The following is a 25,170-nucleotide window of genomic DNA, read 5'->3' on the forward strand; positions in this document are numbered from 1 at the left end:
CTTTTAAAATTGAATTGCTGTTTTTGAGATAATTTTTAGTGCTATCACGGTTTGAGTCAGTCATATGAACGCTAAATTTGCGTCTTAAAGTATGCAGAACGCCTGTTTAGTTTAACTTAACGAGTATTTTTAGACGAGCATAATAAGGTTGTAATTACTATGGATGTTAGGAAACCCACATGTATGCAGAAGAAACATTTAGATTTATTAATTTATAAATTACAAATTTTTGTGTGGATAAAGCATGTTTACTGAAAAATTATTACTTAATTTCTCTAAGCCAAATTTGTACATATACACGAATCTATACTGAAGGCTTATGGCTTTAAATGTCGCTTTAAATATTACCCAAAAATAATAAGATAAAAAAAATGCAAAATGCTAACACACCTTTATATCATCCCTTAAAACAGGGGAGGACTTAGAGGGATTTGGCACCGGTGCACTACACGAACGGCACGTCTACCTACCGTATTTCAATGGCACCACTTTAGAAATGCGTAAGTTTTCTTTTTTTATTTGTCATTTTATATTACCAAATCAAGGACCAAATTATTAAAAAAATTATTAATATATTTTAAACGTTTTAAACCTGGAGGATTAAATGCTATAAATGGTTATGGAAGATTAGAATGGTTATTAAGAAAAAGTTTATATGTATGTCCTTGTATTATACACATTGAGTCTTGGTAAAGGTGCTGGATATACTCACTATAAAACTATGAAACTGCTGACCCCATTTTCTCCTCATAATTAAAATCCTTCCTTTGAACTGGGTTCATAAAAAATCTAACCATAAGGGTAATTCCACCCTCTTGAGTATCAACTGTTTTGTGAACTTTTAGTCCAAGAAACTTAACTCTTCCATTCATTTGCTCCATCTTCAATAATGAATTTTTCACTTGTTACAGTTTTTTGGTTTCTCATCCAGAACACTTAGCTGCAACTCAACTGCCTGGAAGTTTTCCTATCTCTTGCAGACAGTTAAGTGTTTGGAGTTAAGTATATTTAGCCAACTAACAGAGGGTATACATTGCACAAGGTTCTAACTCAGCTATATTAAAGATTTTTACGGACAGTTGAGAGCATTTCTTCACCTCATAGAGCATATGCATTCACTCCTTAGAAGAAATTGTTTTTTTTTCAAGATAATTAATTGCAATTCATAAGTTGTAGCAAGCACCGGGTTCCAATTCGACTGCTTGGAGGAATTTTGTAATTTTTCATGGTGTTAAAGTATATTTCATAAGTTGTAGAGATACTACTTAACTCCCTAGAAGAAATTTGTAATTTTTTCATGACTGCCTGGAAGATTTTTTTTATTTCTTTCGAGATAGGAAATTGGCTGGAAGTGCCTATTAAATTACTCAAATTACTAAGACAGTGAAGGTATTGAGAGGCTGCAAAGGCTTTTTGATCAAAAGTACAAATCAGAAATATTCCCAACCGGTTTATATCTCTATTTCATCGCACTTCCAAAATATCACAGATTGAGCAGCTTGATGTGTTACAATCTGAAAGAAAGATTTGTCGCTAAGAAGAGCTCTGGATGCGAGAGAGGCACTGGTCATAACCCAAGTGTTGATCTGAGAGGAGATTTAGTTAAAGTATTTTCATATTTGAAACGTACGTCCGATTTATGGGAATTAACATCAATATAAAAAGACAAAATTCCTGGTAGTCACTCGAAAATTAGATGAATTGAATGAATTAGAAGTAAAAAAGTTTAACTATCTGAGGGACCTAGTTATGTGAAGAGTAGTTTTCAGACGTATCAAATGCGGGATAGAAAAAGTGAGAAGCTGATTAATGAGATTCAAAAATGTCTTTACCAATCTGATTTTAACCTCAATATAATAGTAACAAAATCTTACCTAAGGTATGGAAGGCTACCATAATGAATAGGCTGGAAGTATTTGAAGTCGCTTAATTATATATTGAATAATCTTTAAGTCCCAAAGACAGCAAGGAAACTCAACGAGGAAATTTTGAGACCAATAAGGAGAAAACGAGAAAATCTGAGCATGATAAAACGTGAAAAATAGCGTACCTGGAATATGTGTTACACAACGAAAAGTACCGTTTACTCCAACTATTAATAAAAAACGGGTTTAGGCAGAAAGAGGATGTAGTGGCTCCAAAATATAAGACATTGGACAGTAACAGGAATCACAGGAGAGTTAATTCACCGCACCAGAGATACGAATCTGATCAGCAGCGATTGCAAGAATCCATTAATGCACAGCAATATAAGAAGAAGTAGTTGAGTGCATTTAGCCAGCTCATAGAGGGTATACCTAGCCCTAGGCTCAAACTCAACTACCTGGAGGCAAATTTTTGCTTTTTTCTGAATGTATAAATAAATCTCTCAAAGCTCACAGGTATCCATCCAATTCAACTCGCTTGAAGGAATTTGTTGATTTTTTAAGGTATTTAAAAAATTAGCAGGCATTGGGTTCCAACTTGACTACCTGTTATAATTATTTTCTTGCAAGCAGTTGAGTACAATTAATCATCTCACAGAGGATATGTATAGCACCGGGTCCTAAGTCAATTTCCTGGGCGAAAGTTTTTACTTCATGTAGTCTATTGACTTTCTCTACCCAGCTCACAATAGTGTAAACGAGAGCACTAGAGTTTAGTTAATTAAGTCCCTTGAAGGAATTTTGAAACTTTTCAAGGCATTTTAGTGCATTTCATCAGTTGCAATCCAATGCTCTCTGCCAGAAAACTTTCTGGAAGAAAATTTTTCTTTTTTTCTAGGCTGTTGAGTATAATAAATCTTTTAGAGTTCATACAGGGCATGAATCCAATTTAGCTCCCAGCAAAAAATTTTTCAAGGTATTTAATTGCATTTCATCAGTTGTAGAGATAACCCCATTCGACTGCCTGGAAGATTTTTTTAATTTTTTTCAGGTAGTTGAGCCTTGCTGAATCTGAAGTTTTTATTTGTTTGAAGCAGTTTAGAGTAGAAAATGTATTGTCTGGAACGGCCCTTTCTAATCTACCAGGTCCGGAATTAACTTCAATTCTTTCAAATTGCTTTAATTTCTTTGTCACCTATTCCAGGCTCTTATTTCCTTAAAACCTTGAAGTGTGCTCCTTGTCGGGGGCTAATAACTAACTAAAAAATATCAATAATTAAAAATTTGGATAAACAGACCTTACTGGTGTATATATACAAGCTAATATATCCAAGGCACGACTCGTAAAATGTCGAAAACCACACACAAACTAATAAATCAATATCCATTAATTTTTTATTTCAAGCAATTCGGCTTGCAGATGTTATTTTCGTTTCCAGTTATATTTTTAGTTTTCGTCCACATATAATATACGCGCATAAATAAAAATACGTTGTGTATTTTATTTATGTATAGATGGATATATATATTTTTCTTTATGTAGCAAAAATAGATGGAACCCCATTAAGACTTTAATCCATTGACTCATTATCTTTAAAATGATGGCACGACATTTTTTAAATGCCATTACGAATGACATAATTCAATAAATTCCGTAACTTATATGTGAGTGGCCCAGTTGAGTCACAAAACGAACATATGGCACTCTCACGGGCCAATAAAAAAACGACTTTATGGATCTTAATGCAATTCGGTTTGCTTTTTAGGCCATTTTATAAAATTGATAAATGTCGTTTGTTATTTAAAAAAAAAGGAAATCGCTTGGAAAATTTTAAGTTTCAGTCAAGACCAGAAATGATAATTTTCGACACATTAAAGTAACAAGTCGGTTAAATATATATACTTGTTGCAACATTGTCATATGATTGTCAAAAGATGCCTTAAATCTTTAGTACAGGAGAATAAGGTTGCACAAAAAATTATACTTTTCACGACACAATTATCGATAAGTAATTTAAAAAACCACTTAAGAATGGCAACATCGGATCGGTATGTAGATTTATCCGCTCTTATAGCCATTTGAGTCATAAATTATTGATTGATTTAAAAGTAGTTTTTGTATTCAGTTTCACTGCCCCAAAACTATTTTTAATACCAGGCAGTTAAGTCTAAGTACGCAGCTCACAGAAATTATACAGAGAAATTATCAGGTTCAAACTTAACGGCTTGGAAGAAATTCTTTATTTCTTTCAGGCAGGTGAGTCCACTTAAAGCTAAATCAAATGAAATTTATTGCAATCATTTGCGGAAAACAATAACACATAAATAAGAAGAAAAGCAAAACTGCAAACTATATGAGATTATCTTAAGTCAGGCATTTTGTGCGTTACCCAAAACTGGCAACACTGGTAAATCGCTGTAAAATCGCTGGAATTTCTCCTAGCGATTTGATATTCCAGTCCTATTCATAATTTACTGATAGATAGAGTCTAACATAAAAATAGAATTAACACTTTAATTAACTGCTTCGAAGAATGTTTTCATTTCTTCCAGGAATTTGAGGTCATTTAACCAGCTCTGTATAATTTCTGACACAGAACAAGTTTCAAATCGGCATTTTTTTTAAATTTCTTCCAGGCAGTTAAATCTATTTTTCTAACTTACAGAACGTATACGGTCATTTGTTACAATCATTATTAACACGAAAATAACGCAAGATATATGAGGTTAGACAAGGTCAGACTGGTCAGATGACTTTTTGTTGGTCAGTTAAAACTGGCAACACTGAACAGATTTGTGAATTTATCCGCTTGCCCAGCGATTTGACAGTCTACTCTGATTTATAACGTGCTGATAGATGGCGGTTGCTTTAAAAGTAGTCTAACATTCTGCACAACTGAGACGGCGCCTTTATTAAAAGTAGCTTAACACTCTGATGCCTTGAATAAAGTTTTTATTTCTTCTACTATTTGTTCACAGAGAGTATACAGCCTTTTACTGTAATTAATAACACTAAAACACCAATACAATAATCCCAAACATCAGAACGAAAGCAAAGTTGCAAATCATACGAGGTAAAACATTTTATTCGTCACTCAAAACTGGCAGCACTGGAGGAGTATATGAATTAATCTGCTCGCCCAGCGATTTGACATTGCACTCGGATTCATAACGTATCACTAAATGACGCCTGAATTTATGTAATTATACCAACTCACAGAGAGTATACAGTCTTTTATGACAATTATGGCAACACTGAGTGAGTATATGAATTCATCCGCTTGCCCAGCGATTTGACATTGCACTCATAGGGCGTCGGCAGTATACAGAGCACTAGGCTCCAACTCAACTTAAGTCAGGTCAAACTGGCAACACCGGACTGTACGTGAATTTATCTGTCCGTTCAATGACATTATGATTCATAACCTCCTGATAGATGACGCCTGCTCTAAGACTAGTTTTAACATGTAGTTCAATTACACCACTCGCGTAATTTTCAGCACTCGCTATGTATTTTTTCATTTATTTTCCAGGTGAAGACGCCACTCTGGGTGACCAAACTTACAGATATCTGACTGCAGACGAAATGAAATCATTGGGAGATGATTCCCTTCCCATCGACGTAACGAGAGACGAAAGAATGGACTCTAACAAAATGGCAAATAGCATTGACAGCAATATGTTTGCGGCACAACACTTTGAAGACTCTATTAGTCCAGAGCATGTATCTAGAAATTATACAGAGTATATTAAAAAGTATACTCCGGATAATATTGACGTGAACAGACATCCCATTAATATAGGGTAAGTAAATTTTATAAAGAACTTCATATTCATGTTTATTCAATATTATTACTCAATATTGTTTTCATTGCTTGCAAAATTAGGAAACTTCATTGGAAGAAGTAAGTGAAACAATTTTTTTTCCAGATTTTCACCTTTTCCCACAAAATCCTTGATCATCTTGTTCAAAAACTAATTGATTCTTCCATTTCCAGCTTCTTAGTATCATTCCTAGTGGACGCCAGAGGAGGAGCCATGAGGGGCTGCAGACATTCTGGCGTAAGAGTGATAGTTCCTCCAAGATGTGCGCCCAGCCCCACAAGAATAACTTGTCGATACGTGAGGCCTCAACGGACACCTCATCCACCTCCCTTAATGGAGGGTGAGGCGTTGGCCAGCCGTGTTCTGGAACTGGGACCAGTTGGAGCCAAATTTTTGGGGTAACTTGATGGCGAGTAATCAATTATGCCACTTATACCACGTTCGCTTATTATTCCAGACCAGTGATAATAGAAGTGCCTCATTTTGCGGCCCTAAGAGGTAAAGAACGTGAAATTGTGATACTCAGAAGTGACAACGGAGAGTCTTGGAAAGAACACACCGTCGACGCCACAGAGGAGATCCTAAATGAAGTTTTACATGAAAGTTTCGAAGCTGAAGGTACCATTAACTATGTTATTAAATCTGGTATATCTAACAAGTGAATTTCCAGACTTGAACCAAATGGAAGACGTAGCATCTGGACGAATAACGCGAATATTGACGCAAGATTTTCCACAATACTTCGCAGTGGTATCGAGGATCAGACAGGAAGTGCATGCCATCGGACCGGAAGGTGGTATGGTGAGCAGCACCGTGGTGCCTCAGGTTCAAGCCATCTTCCCCGAGGGGGCGCTCACCAAGAAGATCAAAGTGGGACTACAGGTAAACTTGTTTAAGCCCCGTAAGGGTGTGCCCTTCGAACGTTTAAGGAAAATCACCGTGAATCATATACCTAAGAAGAAGAGGTGGTCTTTGGTGTGGTAGTGAGGTGCGCATGCGTGTATATGTTTTTTTTAGGACTTTTTGGGTTCGGGGTATTCAGTTTAATTTGTGTTACTTATATAAGAGGTACACTCTGTATATTATTGGACATTTCGGGATGAATTTATTAGACGGGAATTATTCAAATTGGTGTAAAGTTTTACTGCCAGTCATTTTTTTCCAAGAGTCATTTTATAAAAAGTACAAAAAATCTAGTCAGCAATTTAAAAATTATTTATTTATTTATTTTTTTATTTATTTAAGTTCTAGTCAAAGGGATAGGGACATATGAGTTTATGCTTTTCATTGTGCCTATTGATGACATATGAATTAAGATTCTGTCCAATAAACTCTTTTGACATCTTAGAACATTGAGAGCCTAGAATTAGCATTGCCGTGGAACTATGGGCAGTTTGTTTGCTTACAACGTCTCTGATGCAATGATGCCAAATGCTTATGTAGAAATGGCGAAAAAAGACTTTATAGTATCATTAAAATTTGTTACTTATCTTGACAGGCACACAACAATACTACTGTTCCTTTTTAATAAAATATGAAGCATTTTCTTTAATAAAATATTATAAGATATTCTAATCTTGCTATACACTATTATCTTACTATCTCTGACTATAAAGAAGTCAATATTCAAAGTTAAATGAATGCAGATTAAATAAACGTATATTAGAGAAAAAGACAACAACATTGTAACGCCGCTTAATCGCATTGTTGATTTCACCGACAAAAGGAGTCTTTACCAGTGACGTCGTCAAAAAATATTTACATGATAAATATTTATTAATAATAGGATATAATTTAAATTAGACAATATTACCGTTTATGAACTCTCTATACGTTTTTTTAACGTACTTCATTAGAGTAAAGGTACCTATCTCATAAAAAGCATTTTTATGGAAATTCAATATTTTATAAATGTTATAGATTTCTTAATAAGTTTTTATTATTTTACGTTCATGATGACAGTATCAGTATTTACTTTTGAAAAGATCGGCTTGAATCGCCTTTTTCCTATGGTGCGGCACAAACCGCATAAGTTCTATTATCGTGAACTGTTCACAAAAACACTTAAATGAGACCTTTTTTTCAACCAAAAACTAAAGAAAAAACGCAGAACTTCACAAATGCCAAATGTTGTAAAGCTGTTTGACAAGATGACATCAGTTTTTGCTTGCGGAGTTGTTGCTATTCCAAATTTTTTAGAAGCGGTTTTAAGAATAAGAACGTTAATATTTTTTTTGCCTCGAAGATGTTATTTTTGCGCTTAGAATAAGATATATCTATTTCTCCTTTTTATTTTTAATCCAAAATCTAACATCAATAAGTTAAATTGACATTATTCTAGGCGTTGATATATAGCTGAAAATTTCTTATTTTGAAAATGCATGTAAACTTGACAACAGATAATCAATGAATATGTTCGTAAACAAAACACCCCCCTTGCCCCTGTGCACATGTTGAACTCAAAAAAAGTTGTTGTGTACTAATTCTAGTCTTTCAATGTTCTAAGTTTGACATGTTGATTTACTGTCAGGACTGACACAATACGGACTTTATATGTAACATTTTTTCTGTTCATTTCAATGGAGTTTAAACTCATTAGCTCCGATCTCCCAACTAGTCATTTAACCACATCACGAAAACCCATTAGTATTAAGTTGTGAACATACTATAAGCGTATAGAAAAATATCAAAAAAAATATTTTTGGTATATTTTTACTCAAAAAAAATCGTCGTAGACAATATTATAAAATGCCTATCCCCTACTGGCCACTTATAGAGTATTAGTGGGGAGGGCGCGGTCATGTTTTTACCATTGTGTTCAAAATTTAGAGTTTCAATTGTTAATTTGTTGTTTGTGTTGGCTTGAAAAGGAGGAAACTGTATCACAAAAATTTACATATCTTAAAAACTTATACATGGATGTTATTTATTTTCTTTTTAAACGAAAGATAATAAATTTCTTTACAATATAAGATCGTAAAAGTTTCACTGTAAAGTTACCAGTTGTGAAGTAATTTTACAATTTATGAAATTATTTTTTAAAAATCGTGTTAGTGAGAAAGCTTGCTCAAAAACTTAATTATTTTAAAAACTTATGTAGTGATTTCAGTTATGTTGGTTTTATGTGAAAGGCAAAAAATGTCTTCACAAAATAAGTTCTTATAAGTTTTACTCTAAGCTTACTAGTTTCGGAGTTATTTTACAATTTACGATTTATGAAAACTTTATAAAGTCAAAATAATCTCAATATGATATTGTAAGTTTCACTGTAATTATTGTAAATATTTTATTATGTGATATTGTAAAACCTTGCATAAATTGTTGCTTGATTTCATTTATATTGGTGTGATTTCAAAGTTCATAAGTTTCTTTACAAGTTTTACTGTAAGTGTACTATTTTCAGAGTTACTTCATAATCTATTATTTATGAAAACTTTATAGAATCAAGTTTGATTGAAAAAAACCAGATATTTCTACATACTACGTAAATAACAACATTATCATGATATGAAAAGTGGTCGAGCTAAGTGATCTAAGTGCCAAAAAAAAAAATTGCTAGAAATCAAAGAAAACTTGACAAATAAGGAAAATAAAACAAATGTATTTTTTTTATGGACAACAAACACAGAGATAAACTAAAACAAATGTTCTGTGGTAAGACATCAAAGAAACTTCGTAAAGCAAAATAAGTGAAGAAATAACGGAAATGATCTAAGTCCACAAAAATAATAAATGATTAAAAATCTAAAATAGTGGTAAAAAATGCCCTATTGTCCTGAGCAATGTACTTTAGCATTGCGCGAAGGCCTTTTTTCTTACTTTCCTTTATTTGCTCAACACCAGGCAAGGCTAAGAGCTCAATCGACTTTAAATTTTGCACAGTCACACCCTTTTTTAATTCACGGCACTTCTCCCATCCTATTAAGTCATTGAAATTTTTCTTGTACAATACTATGCCGGGCTCTTCTTTCGTCACGCGTAACCACGACGCTTGTGTAATGCCTAGTTTAGTTGTATTTATAAGTTTTGATGATAGTTTATCAAAATCAAAAAAAGTACATTCACCCATATCTAAGAGTCTGTATGGCCTGAAAGGTCTAGCAGCCGCAATTGCCGTTTTGACATCGTTTACTGTCTGAAGCTTAGAACGTTTTGCTTCTTTGTCGATAAGGGCAAAATCTCTATCTGAAGACGAAAAACTATGGCCGGAAACTAAAAATGTATGGTCGATGGTGTCAAAATGTCTACTGGCTACTAATAAAATGTACAAGAAAATGAACATTCGGTTTTTTAATTGCCCTGCGCAGTTGTCACTCCATATACATAGTTTTCGCTTATAAGTTGAAAGCTAACCTGTGTTCAAGTGTAGAAGACATGATGCCATTTGGTTGCCACCTCGGCCCGACAGTCAGCTCAAGCAACTACGCAACTCCAGCTCGTTTTTAGCTTTTCTTGATACATTAAGGTCTATGTCCTTGCTTCTAAAAAAAGTAAATCACAAGTCTTGCACGTATCAACTCTAGGTCTTCTAAAAGAAAGATTTGAAAATCCTTTATAAAAACTTTTCTATAGAATTTGTATGTTATAGTGCAACCAGGATGTTTTATTTTAAAAGCGTGGAATAGCTTATAGACATTAAGGTCCGGACTGAGATATTCTTTTTCACTTTTTGAAAGGCTGTAGTGGCTCTCGTCCCTCGGAAAGCTGTTGTTGTGGTCTTTTACCATCTATCTATCATGAAGAGTGTACTTGAATTTTTTACAACCTCCTCGTTTATCCTTGAAGGTTGTATGCCCCTCCTTTTTACGCCTAACCAGCGTGGTAATTTTTTGCGGACTGATAGCAAATATTTCCAAAAACGTATTTTTACATACCCTTTCTACGTTACCTTTCCCATCTGGAACAGCAAAAGCTATGGTACATTGTCGTCTGCTTTCTGCTGAATCATCGTAGGTACCATGGCGGCGACGTTGGACTGGTAAAACTTGCAATAATCCCATGAGATAGCTGCCTTGCTCGTTGAGTTTAAGGCCATGGTATAGATCGAAAAGCTTAACTTTCATATCAATCACATCCCTACAGCTAAATTTACATTTACAGGTGATCTGAAATTTAAAAAATCTCAGGGTAATGTAACTATTGGCTACAAAGATTTGACTATCGGGCCGCGCCGCGAGCGGTCTAAAATTCAAGGGAAATATCGTTAAAAATCTCGTACTAACCTCATTTTTGGGAACGGCTTTTCCAGGTTTTTGCGGCTTTGATTTTTGCGTAATATAAGACTTTCCACCCAATCTAGCTTCACTCTGTTTTTTTCTTCTTAATTTCGTATTTGTATTATCGCCAAATGCAATAGAGTTCATTGTAATTACTTTAACATATAAATACACAGACAATAACAATCGAATCTAACGACAAACCAACGAAGAATATCGACCTGCATACCGGCACTTAGATCAATTAGCAAATAATATGATGCCGGACATAGAGGTGGCCCGCCCCATCTTTGGACTTCGTTTGCAAGCCCTAGGGTGAAATTGGCACTTAGATCTCATAGTAGGATATTGGCGGTGACACATAGAATATATTGAGAGAAAAAAAACGAAAATGTATATTTTGGCACTTAGATCATTTAGCTCGACCACTCTTCATATAGTCATGTAAGGTTTTTATTTATCATGGTTTCATATAAAAATTAACTAGTTTCTTCACAAAAGAAGTTCTTATAGGTTTCTCTGTCACTTTACTAATTTCTTATAATAATAATTTAAAATAATAATAATTGAAAACTTTACGAAGTAAAGTTTCACAAAATTCTAAGTAGAAAATTTATTTTATATGATTTCACATAAAACCTTAGAATTTCGGTTCAAAATAAATTCTTTTAAATTATAGTATAAATTTGGAGTTATTTCCCAATTTATTAAATTATTTAAAAACAAATGTATTATTGTCAAAGCTTGCACAAAACCTTAGTATATTTTAAAAACCTATGTAATCATTTTCCTTCTTTTCGTCTTTTATAAAAGTCAACGAGTTTCTCTACAAGATCATACAATTTCCTCCTTTTTTCCAATAAATTACAAAGGACGATTTAAAAGTTCAGTATTTCACGTGAGCTTTCCAATTGAATCAAGCTAGAAATACTAAGCTTCTAAGTCACCCTTCATAAATACAGAAGTATTATATATTCTAAAGCAATCATTTCACTCAATTTTTAACATGTTCATCATCACTAGTTTTCTTGCACTACTAAGTTTACATGTACTACTATGAGTGCCCAATAAAAATTTCTTCAAAAAGAAAAAAAAACTAACAATACTAACGTTTTATTTCTCATATTTGGCTGCAATATAACTCCTTGGTTTGGGCACACAAGTATGTGAAAGTGCAATTTGTGGCCAAAGAAACTTGGGAAGTTTTGTTGGAGCCAAATAGCATAACAACAAAGCACGGTTCATACACACGGTCATCGTCATTTTTCTTGGGCTCTCATAGCTCAAAACGACTCTTTTGCGCTTTTTTCAGCTGTTCATCCTTAAGTGTTTTTTTGTTTTTCGCACTCTATAATGCCTGCTTTTTCATTTTTTTCTCTTGTTTGCTTTTGAACCTTGCTTTGTTTTTGTGTATACCTACCCTAACTCCCTTTTGCCTTCGCATTATTTCTACTCAGTGTATCGTTTTATTTTCTGGAAAATTGGCCGACATGTGGTAAGTATAAAGCTTTTTCATTTTTGCTTTTTTTAATATCACGTAATTTCTACCAAACATTACTGTATTAAATGAGACTATTATCACTAAATCCTCTTCAGGCTCAACCGATCGATCCAGAACTAACAGCCAAACTGTTGGGGCATGGGGTGGCTGTTTCCCCAGTGGTCACCGTAGAACCGCGTAGAAGGAAATTCCACAAGGCCATTCGGTTAAATATGCCAGCACCTACAGCACATTCCCAAGGGATGATAAATCAGTACAGCGGGTCGGCCCCTACGCTTCGACTTCTCTGTTCTATTACTGGTGAGTAGTAAATTAGGACCGTGTTAAAAATCTTTCAGTTTTTTTATCAGGTTAGGGCGGGTGTGAAAATCTGAAATGTGGTGGTGCATAAAAATTTAAATATTTCAAGTCATATGAAAGCTAATGGGTTTATTTACAAGAAAGAATATTATTTAGTAGAGTTTTACTTTTACTGTATGAAATTGTTTTAAGATTATGTTGTTAAAAGCTTTACTTTAGAATATATTTATTTCAAGAAATTATGTTCTGATTTTAATTATTTTTATTCCATATGACTGCGTATGTCTTTATTTACAAAAAGTTTCCTATAGGGCTACCCAGTTTTGAAGCTATTTATGTATTTTCATATTTTTTTGAAAAACAAAAACTTGATCGAATCAAACATCTGACAAGAATGTAAGTATTTCAGGAACCGGCAATACGATTTAAATTATTTATGTTATATACAGTACATTCACGATGAAAGAAACAAGGAGAGGTATTTTTTCCTTTTTTTTGGACACATCGTTTAGTATCTTAGAACATTGGATGCCTAGAATAAGCCTAGCTGCAAACCATAGGCGAGGATGTTAGGGTTCACCATCTTTCAGTCAATGATGTCAAATCGACTTTCCAATTTTTCATTCAATATATAAATTCCTTAATTCACTACATATTTTTATAATGTATTATATTTTGTAACAGGTAAAAAAATTTACTGTTTAGAAGTTTCATTTATTTGCTGACTAATAATATATACTTTGAGAGTAATCAACAAATCAAGAGTAATCAACCCGATATAGATTGGGCGCAACCAAAACTAGAACGCAGCAACCTATTTATAGTCCTCGCCCGCTGCGCTTGTATCTCCTGAAATTCCCAACGAATTTTAATATTTTTTTGTCCAGATATTAACAATCAATAACTAAATCGATTTATAGTGGTTATAAACCTCTACAAACTAAAGTTTTTTTATGAAAATTACTTAAAAAGTCGAATGTTAAGGAATGCCAAAGAAGGAAAGCCCCAAAGGAATTGAATTAATCTTTTTTTTATAATAAATATCTAAACGCATTTAAGATGGTTGCAAACCTCTACAAATAAAAGTTTTTTTGTAAAAAAATATTGAATTATTTTTAATATTTAATATTGAATGAAAGGTTTGCAACCATCTCAATCCGTTTAGATATTTATTATACAGGGTGTTCCGTTGATCATGTTACAAACTTCTAGGGCAGATAGAAAACGTCAAAAGAAAAACAAAAGTTCATATAAACATGGGTCCGGAAAAGCTTCCTTAGGAAGCTAGAGCTCTTTGAAAATAACCTTTAAAAACTAGTTTTTTTTTAATAGCTCCGGAACTACTTTAGCTACCGAACCAATTTTGGGAGGTAAATTATTGTTAGTACGTTTATTCTTTTGAACCTACTAAATAAAAAAATATTTACCATGTTCAGGCTTCAGAATTAGGGGGGTATTTGGTAAATTTAGGCCCATTTCTTTAAGACTTAAATTTCTGCCCGTTTGGGCATTAGATTATGATGTTCCTATGCTTTTTACATAAAAAAGGTGCTCTTAGTAAAAGTCGGTAAATATCACCGTTTTTGTGGAAATTGACTAAAACCAAACTAAGATACAGCACCTGAATTAATTATTTTAATAATAATGCTAATTCATTGCCACTGTCAGTATTTCTTAAATTTGTCACTGTCAGTATTTTTTATGATATTAATTCCTTTTTTATTACGGTTAAGTAATGGAAGGTTACACTTTTGCTGAATACGCCGATATGCTTTTAATTTATGGGGAAGTTCGATGTAATGGTAGAGCTGCTTCTCGACTATATGAAGAGCGGTTTCCCGAAAGGCGAATCCCAGCTCACACACTTTTTGAAAGGGTCAATCAACGGCTCAGGGAGACTAGCTCCGTTAAAATAAAACGCCAAGATATTGGCGCGCAAAGGAACATCCGAATCCCGGGTTTTGAGGAAGAAGTGCTTCAGCGATTTGAAGATAACCCATCAGTAAGTACTCGAGCAGTAGCTGATGCGATGCATGTAAATCATGTTAGGATATGGAACGTTGTTAATGAACAGCTTCTTCGGCCCTACCACCTGCAAAAGGTGCAATCATTAGGACCCAATGATTTTATGCCCCGCGTGAATTTTTGCCACTGGTTTCTTGCCCGGTGTACAGAAGAACCTCAATTTCCAAAATATGTCCTTTTTACTGACGAAGCTTTATTGTCCGCGAGTTTATAAATGAAAATTTTGGAAGGCGCTGGATTGGCCGCGGAGGCCCTGTCACCTGGCCAGCGCGCTCACCAGATTTGACACCCTTAGATTTTTTTCTTTGGGGGCATATGAAAAGTCTCGTATATGAAACTCCAGTCGAGTCTAAAGAAGACCTGGTGGCCAGAATTTCCGCAGCTGCGGAAGTAATCCAAACCACGCCTGATATTTTTAACCACGTCAACCTTAATATGGTGCGTAGATACAAAAAATGTATCGATCGTGGCGGCGGGAATTTTGAGCAATTAATATTTTAGGTTTATTTTTGTAATACCAATCTTTAATAAAATTTGTTTACGTTTCTAAAATTGTTAATTTGTTGGTTTTTTATTGCACTTAAAATCATTTAAACATTTTATGCCTGAAGGTAATTAAAGTGACAGTTAATTAATTTGAGTACCAATTTAATAAAGTGGCTACCTTAACTTTTTTTAAACATTTATTTTTTATTTACGCCAGATTTTTTTTTTAATTCTTTATTAATAATATTAATTAAAATTATTAATTCATTTTTGGATCTCATAACTTGCTTTTCGTCAATTTTTACAAAAACGGTGATATTTACCATTTACCAACTTTTACTAAGAGCACCTTTTTTATGTAAAAAGCATAGGAACATCATAATCTGATGCCCAAATGGGCAGAAATTCAAGTCTTAAAGAAATGGGCCCAAATTTTCCAAATACCCTCCTGATTCTGAAGCCCCTGGTAAATATTTTTTTTATTTAGTAGGTTCAAAAGAATAAACGTTTTAACAATAATTTACCTCCCAAAATTGGTTGCGGTAGCTAAAGTAGTTCCGAAGCTATTAAAAAAAAAAACAAGTTTTTAAAGGTTATTTTCAAAGAGCTCTAGCTCCCTGAGGAAGCTTTTCCGGACCCATGTTTATATGAACTTTTGTTTTTCTTTTGACGTTTTCTATCTGCTCTAGAAGTTTGTAACATGATCAACGGAACACCCTGTATATTACAGTAAAAAGGTCAATTCAAATCCTTTGGATCTAACCTTTTAATTAATTTTTACAGAAAAACCTTAGTTTGTCGCGGTTTATACCCACTATAAACCGATTTAGTTATCCATTGTTAATATCTAGACAAAAAATTATTAAAACTCTTTTAGAACTCCGGGAGATACGAGCATTATTAAATAATAATGGGTGCCGACCACGAACTTAATAAATATACCTGGACTGGACCTAGACTTCGTTCGATTTCCGGGAATCAAGTTAGATCCCAACCTCTCGTGGTACGATCATGCAGACACCAGATTGAAGAAGGCCACCTGCGCGCTATGGGCCTGCAGGCGAGCTTTTGGCAATACCTGAGGTCTGTCTCCTAAGATCCTCCACTTGATCTACTTGCGCATTGTAAGACACCTTCTCACATACGGGGCTATCGTTTGGTGGCCATGTACGGAGAAAGCGAAAATTCGTGCTCAACTGGACAGAGTCCAACGTCTTGCATGTCTTAGCATAACGGGTTCCATGCGAACGGCGCCAACGAGAGCGCTTGAGACTCTGCTGAGCCTTCCGCCTCTGGACCTCGTTGTGCAATTCGAGGCAATGAGGACTGCGTACAGGCTATACATACGTCCTCGGCGAACTACGTGCTGGCGAGACCGGTCACGCAAAAATTTGGTCACGGGCCATACAGGAATGTCCTCTCCTTCTGATTGGCAGTGACTGCATGGCTCTAGTAACTGTGGACTGCGAGGGATTCGTGACGCACATGCTAAATAGGAGGACCATCTGGTACACATATGGCTCCAGAATGAATAACAGAGCTGGATCAGGGCTTTGTGGTGGGATCCCACATACCAGTAGGGCATACTCGCTGGGGGAGCACGCCACTGTCTTCCAGGCCGAATTATTCACTGTATTAAAATCCGGACAGAAAATCCTAAGCTGCGGACACCGCAATACAGTCGTATCAATATGCTCGGACAGTAGAGCTGCTATTAAGGCTATCACGGCCGCAAAGGTAAGCTCCAAGCTTGTACTAGAGTACATAAAAGACCTGAAAAAACTGGTGTAAGTAGACTGCAGGGTCCAGCTCGTCTGGATACCTGGCCATGCAGGCCATGCAGGTAATGAGGAAGCAGACTCTCTTGCCAGACTGGGATCCGCGAATGTGCCGATGGGGCCGGAACCCATAATTGGTATCGCCAAATGCGTAGCGGTCGCGTCAATGAAGAGTCTGCTGGATAAGTGAACCCACCGAAGATGGACTGAGTCCTTCGGTATGAGACAGGCCAAAGCGTACATAAGGGGGCCCTCTGCCTGTCTCACCAAAAATCTACTACGCCTAAAAAGACGCGAAATTCGGCTAGTGACAGGTCTTTTAACCGTTCACTGGCACTTAAGAAGCCATCTCCATGCCATCGGTATTGCGGACAACCCGGAATGCCGATGGTGCTGTGAGGAGAATGAAACCGTTGACCATGTAGTCGGGAAGTGCCCAACACTCATGCGCGCCAGGGTCAAATAGTTGGGTAACACTTTCAATGTACCGAGTGACTTTAAGTCCTTCAGACCAGAGAGCCTTATCGGTTTCTCTAAGGCCGTTGGGCTCTGGTAACCCCCGGTGGGGCATGACGGGTCCATCAGGAGACCTATATGCACAACTGCCTTGGCAGCCTACTGTTTCGACAATTTCAATACCTGGACTGCCAATTCAATGAAAAGTAAATGACCACTACTAGGGGGCCGCTAATTTGCGTGTTTGTGTCCTTTCGATGTTGGTCACTCTGACAAATTTCAATTGTGCCAATTGCAGTTAAACAAAACCATTAAAGTTTTTGAGAGGTTATGTTTACAAAAATACAAAATAGAAAGTTACAATTACTTAAGAATTTAAGATGTGATGTGATTTTTCTTGTACTTCTTTAAGAATTTCCTTAAAATTTATGAAAGAAAGTAATCCTCACCTAAAATGAGACAAAGTTTCAACCAATTTGTTTTTTTTTATTCTGATAATCTTGAATCTTATAAATCTAAACTTAAACTCGAATCTTAAGAGTCCTAATATCATGAAAATTATGATCTTAATTTAAGTCTTTGCTTGTATTTACTTAACAAATTTAGTTAAAAACACTTTTATTTTTTTCAATTTTTACTATTACCACTTTTACTTTTCTTCTATATACAGTGCTTCCATATTAATAGATACAACCATCTATGAAAATCAAAATATATATATATATATTTTTATATATTTATAAAGTAAAAATAAACAACACAGACAGATAATTCCCATAATTCGGTTTTGAGAAAGAGTGAACCAAATACGTTTAAATAAGGAAGCAGCTATGTCGCCTGTTGCCGACGATATACCAAAGCGTCGCGTCGTTTACAAATCGCCAAAAACTAGGCAATCCGCTATACTCACACGTCAAACGTCAGCGTTGTCAACTTCATTACCGTTATTTATTATATTTTTTGTTGGCAACACTACAAATGTTCAGAGTGACCAACATCAAAAGTACACAACCACTATAAAAACGGCGGCCATCAGGCACCAGGCAGTGGTCATTTTTGGGGATCGTGGCCATATGCATTAGCAGTCTATGGTATATTTATTAAGTCAATGGTACCGACTATAAAAATGTCGCAGGCAAACGACATATGCTGCGTTCTCGATTTGGTTGCTGGATATCGACCAGACACTACCTTCATTTTTGCACATTAATTTTGCAGCATTTCGGGTTCGAATAAGCAATAAATTTGCTATATTATAATAATATACTTAATTACACATTTTTATTAATATTTTGGAATTCATCATTTTTCAGCAAAAAGAGAGTTTTTAGTCTTAATATTAATTTAAAAAAAAACGCACTAAAACCTTTAAAAATATCCTACTAATACTGCACGAAAGGTCTACCATCCAAAAGTAAACAACGAGCGCAGTTGCCGCGAGAATATTTCTGGGCAAAATCTACAGCGTTGCCGCTGTGTGTGGAAATTTGGTAATTTAAAGAACCCAAATCAAAATTATTAATTAATATTAGTGTTTAGTGTAAATATAGTACCAAATAGTTTTGATTATTAAACGAGTTTCACTCTATCTTTTGCTTTATAATAAAAAATGCAACTCAGTTTCTGCTAATTATAATAATTTATTAAATCACTTTATTTTCTTCTGTTAAAATTGAGTAATAACTGGCAACATGGAATACTAAGCATGTTTATCAACAAAATATTCCCTCTGCCCCCTGTGTATATGTTGGGCTCAATCCAAAGCAGTCAATGCTTATTCTAGTGTATTCAATCTTAGATTAGTATTGTGACTTGCGCATTTTTTCAAAGAAAATAGTTCGATACAGAGTGCCTCAAGTAGAAACTATGGTGTTAACATTATTTTTTTTAATAGAACACCCTGTATATTATAAGGTTTTTCAATTCTAAGCTAATATTCTGAAAAAATATTCTGAATACTTTTTGTATTCAGAATACACGACGGAGCGGAGCACTTTCTGATTTTGACATCGCCGTTCGACAATTTCTTGATGCAACGTTTCCTAATAGATAGATTGGACGAAGAGTACCGAGTGGCCACCAAGATCACCGGATATAAACCCATTAGATTTTTTCTTATGGGACTATTTGAAGTCTAAAGTTTATGTGAATAGACCAAATACGAGTAATGTCGATAATTTAAAGCAAAGATTTTGATAAGAAATTAGACTAACCGATCCGCAAATGATTGAAAATGTGCATTGATGATGATGAGATTGTTGGGTGAAATGTGCATATTTAAAAACAGCTAATTTTAGGCATACTTAGGTATGCTATATAAAAATTATTCAGAATATATCGTCGAATTGTAAAATGACGTCATAGTTTTTATTTGAGATACTCTGTATAGAAAATTGTATTGAAAAAAAACGCACAAGTAACAATGTGAATAGACGTGTCCGAAAAATAAAAGAAGAAAAAAAAACCTGAATCTTAAGTGTAGGTTCCTTTCATCGTGAGTACACTGTATTTTCTATGAGTTTCACTGTTGATCTACCAGTTTTGACACTATAATAGTGTCTTTATTATTATTTCAAAAAAATCATATAGATAGTATCAAAAGCTTCACAAAAGTCGAAATTTCCGAGAAACTCAATTTACGATTTTAATTATTTGAGTCAAAACGCTGATGAGTTTACTGTAAATTTGCCATTTGTTTTGGAGCTATTTAAGTATTTTTATGGTTTTTTGAAAAAAAACTTGATAGTGTCAAAGGCTTCAGAATAATATAAAAATGTTAAGAACCCATAATACGATTGTAGTAATTCATGTCTTATAACAGGGCTAATGAGTTTCTTCATAAAAAGGTTTCTTTTGAGTTTCAATTTAGGTCTATTAATTTTAGGGTTAAGTGACTCTATAACTTTTTCAGAAAAAATCTTGACGGTGTCAAAACCTTTATAAAAGCAGAAATATCTTGGAAACTCATATAACTAATTTCATTATTTTTATTCTCTTTTGCTGCCTTACAAAAAGATTTACTATCGGTCTACCAGTTTTTGAGCTATTTATGATTTAAAAAAAAAAAATTTATAGTCTCAAATGCTCGACAAAAGTCTAAATATTTTTGAAAGTTAAAATATGATTTTAATTATTATTATTATTATTTTACATTACTGCTGAAGAGTTTTCTCACAAAAAAGTAATATTCAAGAACCACTGTAAATTTAACTTTTTTTCAGTTATTATCTGTTTTTAATTTCAAACAAAATCTTGATTGTGTCTAAGGCTCCACAAATTTCGAAATATCTCGAAGAATTCACTTTAATTATTGTTTCATTGTTTCATATGACTGCTGATGAGTTTTATTACAAAAGGTGTCTTATAAGTTTGTAAGTAGGTCTACCAATTTTGGAAAAATGTAAGTATTTTTATAATGATTTAAAATATTTTAATTTTATATGACTGCTGATAAGTTTCTTTACAAAAAAGTGTCCTTTCAGTGTCACTGAAAGCCGAATTTTAAGTATTTTTCCTACTAAAAAAAATTAAAAAGTCAAAGACTTATAAAGAATCTAAATATTTCAAGAACCCAGAATATGACTTTAATTAATTATGTTTTATATACTTAAAGCCTAATAAGATTCGATTCTTTATAAAAATGATTTTATAAGTTTTACTGTAGATTCGCCAGTTTTACAGCTTTTAAGTATCTTTATAACTTTAAAAAAATATTTTGACAGTGTCAAGGGCTTTACAAAAGTCACAATATCCGAAGAACTCAGTACACTAGTTAAATTATTATGATTTTATATGACTGCTAATGAGTTACTTAACAAAAAAAAGTTTTTTATGAATTTTACTGCAGATCTACCTAGTTTTTTGAGAATAATTGTTAATGGTATCAAAACTTTCATAAGAATCCAAATATTTTAAAAACTCATTAACCGGACTGTATTTATATAACTTTTTGTATGAAACTTAATGAGCTTAATGAGCAAAAAAGCCCTCTCGAGTTCCACTGTAAATCCACTGGCTTTCAAATTAACTCGTTATTTGTGAAAAAAAGTGCTCCACATTTCAGTTTAACCTATCAGTTTTAAGTAAAACTGTTAATTTTCATTTAATTTTTAAGAGTCGATGTTGTGTTGCGCCCAAACATTTGAACGAACCTCTTTCTAGGGGTGTTTCTTCAACTGTTTGGCTGTCCTTGGTATATTTTTTTGACAAGGGGTTGGCAAGCTTTTAGTTACTTAGTTCAGCAGGGTAAACTCTAAATAAAGTAAAGTTTTGCCATTTAGAGAAAGTATAGTGGCTAGAGTGGTACCGATGCTTTCTATACAAGAATATGTATAAAGTGAGATCAGAGCAGCACTGAAGCTTTTTCTGTTTATAGATGGCATTGGTGGTAGATTTCGAAAAAAATATTCTCTAGTTAATAGATAGACTAGATAAGCATGTATATTATGCTAAAAAAAGTTTTAAAAAAATTTGATATATAGTTAGTTAGAAAGTTTGCCATCCTCGTGCTTTTTGTTTATTTCTGATGTCACACTGGTTTCTTTTTAGACTGGTTTGTTGTTTGTTGTCTTCTTTTTGTGATAACACCATTACGCAAAGTCTTTTGTAGAAAAACTGTCTTTAAGCTATTAGTCAACAGTTTTCTATGGATGATTTTGTAATTTGAAATAATGGAAAATTTACCCTTTAAGTTTAAATTTTCCAACAAAAAAAAAACAATCGAAGAACTAATGCGGTGTTTAAAATTTTCACGCGGGGTGCCGCCAAATCAGGTGTGTTTCGGAAAAGATCTCTCAAAGGTAACTAACTAACACTATATATATTATATGGGCTGCCCCCTTACTAGTATAATTTTTTTTTGATTTGTTATATTTTTCATCTTAATCTATGTTTTTTTTTCTTATAAATAGGAATGCGAGAGATGAACGTTCATTTTTATTTTTGTTCCTGATTCATATGTTTTTTGAGACCGATTTGGCTTCAGTTTGGTTCTTTTTTAACGATTGCATTTGGTACCGTTTCGAATAGCGTGTAATTCGAGAAGGATATAAGTTTTCGGGAACAAAATTGATTTCTGAGTGAAATTTTTGAGTGTATCTGGATCTTTTTTTTTTAAAAAAGGGCACATATCCTCCCGAATTACACTAAAATTACCAGATATAGTGTATGAAATCGATTAGCTGTGTATATTACTACCTAAGTCTAATTTTGCCTTTTTTATTAGTTGTAATACATTCTATTTGGTTATTTAATTTTTTTTGTTTGATTAAACAGTCACAAAAACATCACGAATTATTATTATATTGCAATTATATCTCACCTTAACATAGATTTGCTGCATAAGTTTTATTTCATTTTTATTTTAATTACTTTTTTTTTGTTTTACTTGATTACATCTGTGTGGTCAGATCAGTCGTGCAATATGGACTGAAAATAGTACATTTTATACTCAGAAAAAATTATGTATAATACAAAATGTACTATTGAGGGTCTGTACTGTACAATATTTAAGTTGACAAGGGTGTTTAATTAATAAGGGAATATCGAAAAAATAATTCGGAAGTTAGTTGCCCCGGACTGGTCTTTTCTGAAACCGGATTTAACGAATATGTTGCTTGATAGCTTTTTTGTATGCTTGGCACTCCTGCATTGCTTCACTATATGGTTATTATTACTATTTATTATTATTTCGTTTAGCTTAAGAGTTTAATGAAGAAAAAAGGTTCATCTTTTCCTGGATTTATTGACCCATTTATGTATATTGCACACAAGTTCCTTAAAAGACCACCTTTTTACTTACACATTTTTTTACTCTACGTTTCCCGTTTAATTTTTGACTTATCACTAATCTTAGAATAAACTAGCTCTATCTTCCCCTAAGGAAAAAGCAATTAAATTTACGTTTTTTATTTGTCATTATTTTTTAAAGAATCTGGAATGACCGATTTGACCATTTATTCATTGTTTTTTATAAAATAAATGTCTATTTATTATAACTATAATTATAACAATAATAACTCATATTACAATCTTGTGTATTTTTCTTTCATATGACAGCTAATTTTTTTTTTAAACTTTGTTTCCCCTTTGCCTTATTTTTTAAGACTTTTGAATTGTTGATTTCTCAACTCCAGAAAACTTTTTGTTTATTTTTTTTTGGAAATAAATATTACGTCTTTAATATTACAATTACCGAGTTTATACGAGCACCTTAAAGTGGTTTAGTGGAAATCGGTTTAACATAATTCGCATGTACACCTGTAAACCGGTTTAGTTTAAGCCGATTTGAATGAAGGATGATCCGGTTTTAAACCGCTTTAAACTACCGAAGAAACACCTGTCACCACTCAACCGATTTAACTCCCAGTGCTACGAACACAAGTGTGCAAATGGTTTAAAAAAATAAATAAACAGATTTTTTAAGATTATACTCTATTTCAGAAGTGTGTAGAGCAATAAAACCTCATTAGGTATGCAAAAGTGGTACCTGGTGATCCACCAATATTTTATGCCACTACCTTAGTTGGGTATTAGTTTCAATGTAAAATTCTTTCTTTTCGTTGATTGCAGGTAGTGCCACCCGGTTTTGGGTCAATTTATGAGTTTTGCCCATTGTTACCCACTGATAAACATTGAAAACGGTTCGCCAAAGGCGTGCAACTGGGACTTGTTTTTTACCTTATAATTAATGTACTTAAATGCTATTTTATTTTAGAAAGTTACTTTTATTTAAATGGAATAATATATTTTTTTCACAAATTTATTGAACATAATATGTAGAGTAAAACAGTTGAAAATGTCACTTTTGGATCTGGCACTTTTTGAACAGTGTATAACAATTTTAAATTATAATAGATTGTAGTCTTCTTCGTCATCTGACGAATTGTCATCACCTCTTGACATTATAATTAAAGGATCGACTGTCTGATCGATGAGGTTGTCAAGATCCCACATTTTGTCCTCTTGCTTAATTACATGCTGGACTGCTTTTCGCCAATTCTCTGGTGTCGCTTCCGTAATGGCTTGATCAAACAGTAGCTTAACATCTTTCATTTTAAAAGTCGTGTTTTGTCTTGCTACAAATCCTTTTACCTGCGCCCATATCAGTTCTATAGGATTTAGTTCGCAAATATAGCGGTAAGCGCAGTACAGTTATATTATATTTTTCGGCTATATCTTCCACGGCGTATTTCATGAAACGAGTTTTGTGTAAGTTTGCTATTGCCAGCAGTTCTTTTTTTATCAAATTTGCTTCAAACGCAATACCTTTTGCAGTCAGCCAATCGATAATTTGTTGCTTTCTCCAACTTGAAGTTGGCGTCCTCTCTATTCGCCGTGAATGATAGCTTGCGTTATCCATAACCACCACCGAATTAGCCGGAAGAAATGTTATCATTTCACCAAAATAGTCCTCGAAAACGACCAGAAATAGACTCGAATCTCCTGTGCGAGTCGACTCAAAGGTTAGCAGACCTTCTTTTAAAAATCCCTCTTCGCTTCCAATATGTGTGATTATAAGTCTTTTTCCTTTTCCCGAAGGTACTTTAATACCCGTAGACAGGCCTTCTATGAAAGCTTGGCGAGCACTGGTTATATTTTTGTCTTGCCACATTTTTTGGACTATATAACCTTCGTTAATCCACGTCTCATCAAGATAAAAAACTTTCTTTTGCTCCCTGCGGTACTGCTTGATACTTCTCAAGTATTGTCGTCTCCAA

General features: G+C 33.9%; 1 protein-coding gene across 8 annotated transcripts in view; it reads left to right on the forward strand.

The window, feature by feature from the left end:
- LOC126733491 (ankyrin-3-like) overlaps positions 1–25,170 on the forward strand; it is a 165,867-nt gene that overhangs the window by 107,522 nt on the left and 33,175 nt on the right. For 4 of the 8 annotated variants that reach the window (XM_050436798.1, XM_050436828.1, XM_050436825.1 and 1 more), the window contains 7 exons: positions 414–500; positions 5,399–5,669; positions 5,753–5,770; positions 5,864–6,088; positions 6,148–6,308; positions 6,361–6,572; positions 12,503–12,707. In XM_050436798.1, the coding sequence (XP_050292755.1) occupies positions 414–500; positions 5,399–5,669; positions 5,753–5,770; positions 5,864–6,088; positions 6,148–6,308; positions 6,361–6,572; positions 12,503–12,707 (1,179 nt within the window). Of the gene's footprint in view, positions 1–413; positions 501–5,398; positions 5,670–5,752; positions 5,771–5,863; positions 6,089–6,147; positions 6,309–6,360; positions 7,790–12,502; positions 12,708–12,757; positions 12,900–25,170 lie in introns of those variants that run through there. The other 4 variants (XM_050436845.1, XM_050436817.1, XM_050436808.1 and 1 more) reach the window with 4 other exon arrangements.

Source organism: Anthonomus grandis, chromosome 1 (assembly GCF_022605725.1).
Source record: "Anthonomus grandis grandis chromosome 1, icAntGran1.3, whole genome shotgun sequence".
Taxonomy (NCBI): domain Eukaryota; kingdom Metazoa; phylum Arthropoda; class Insecta; order Coleoptera; family Curculionidae; genus Anthonomus; species Anthonomus grandis.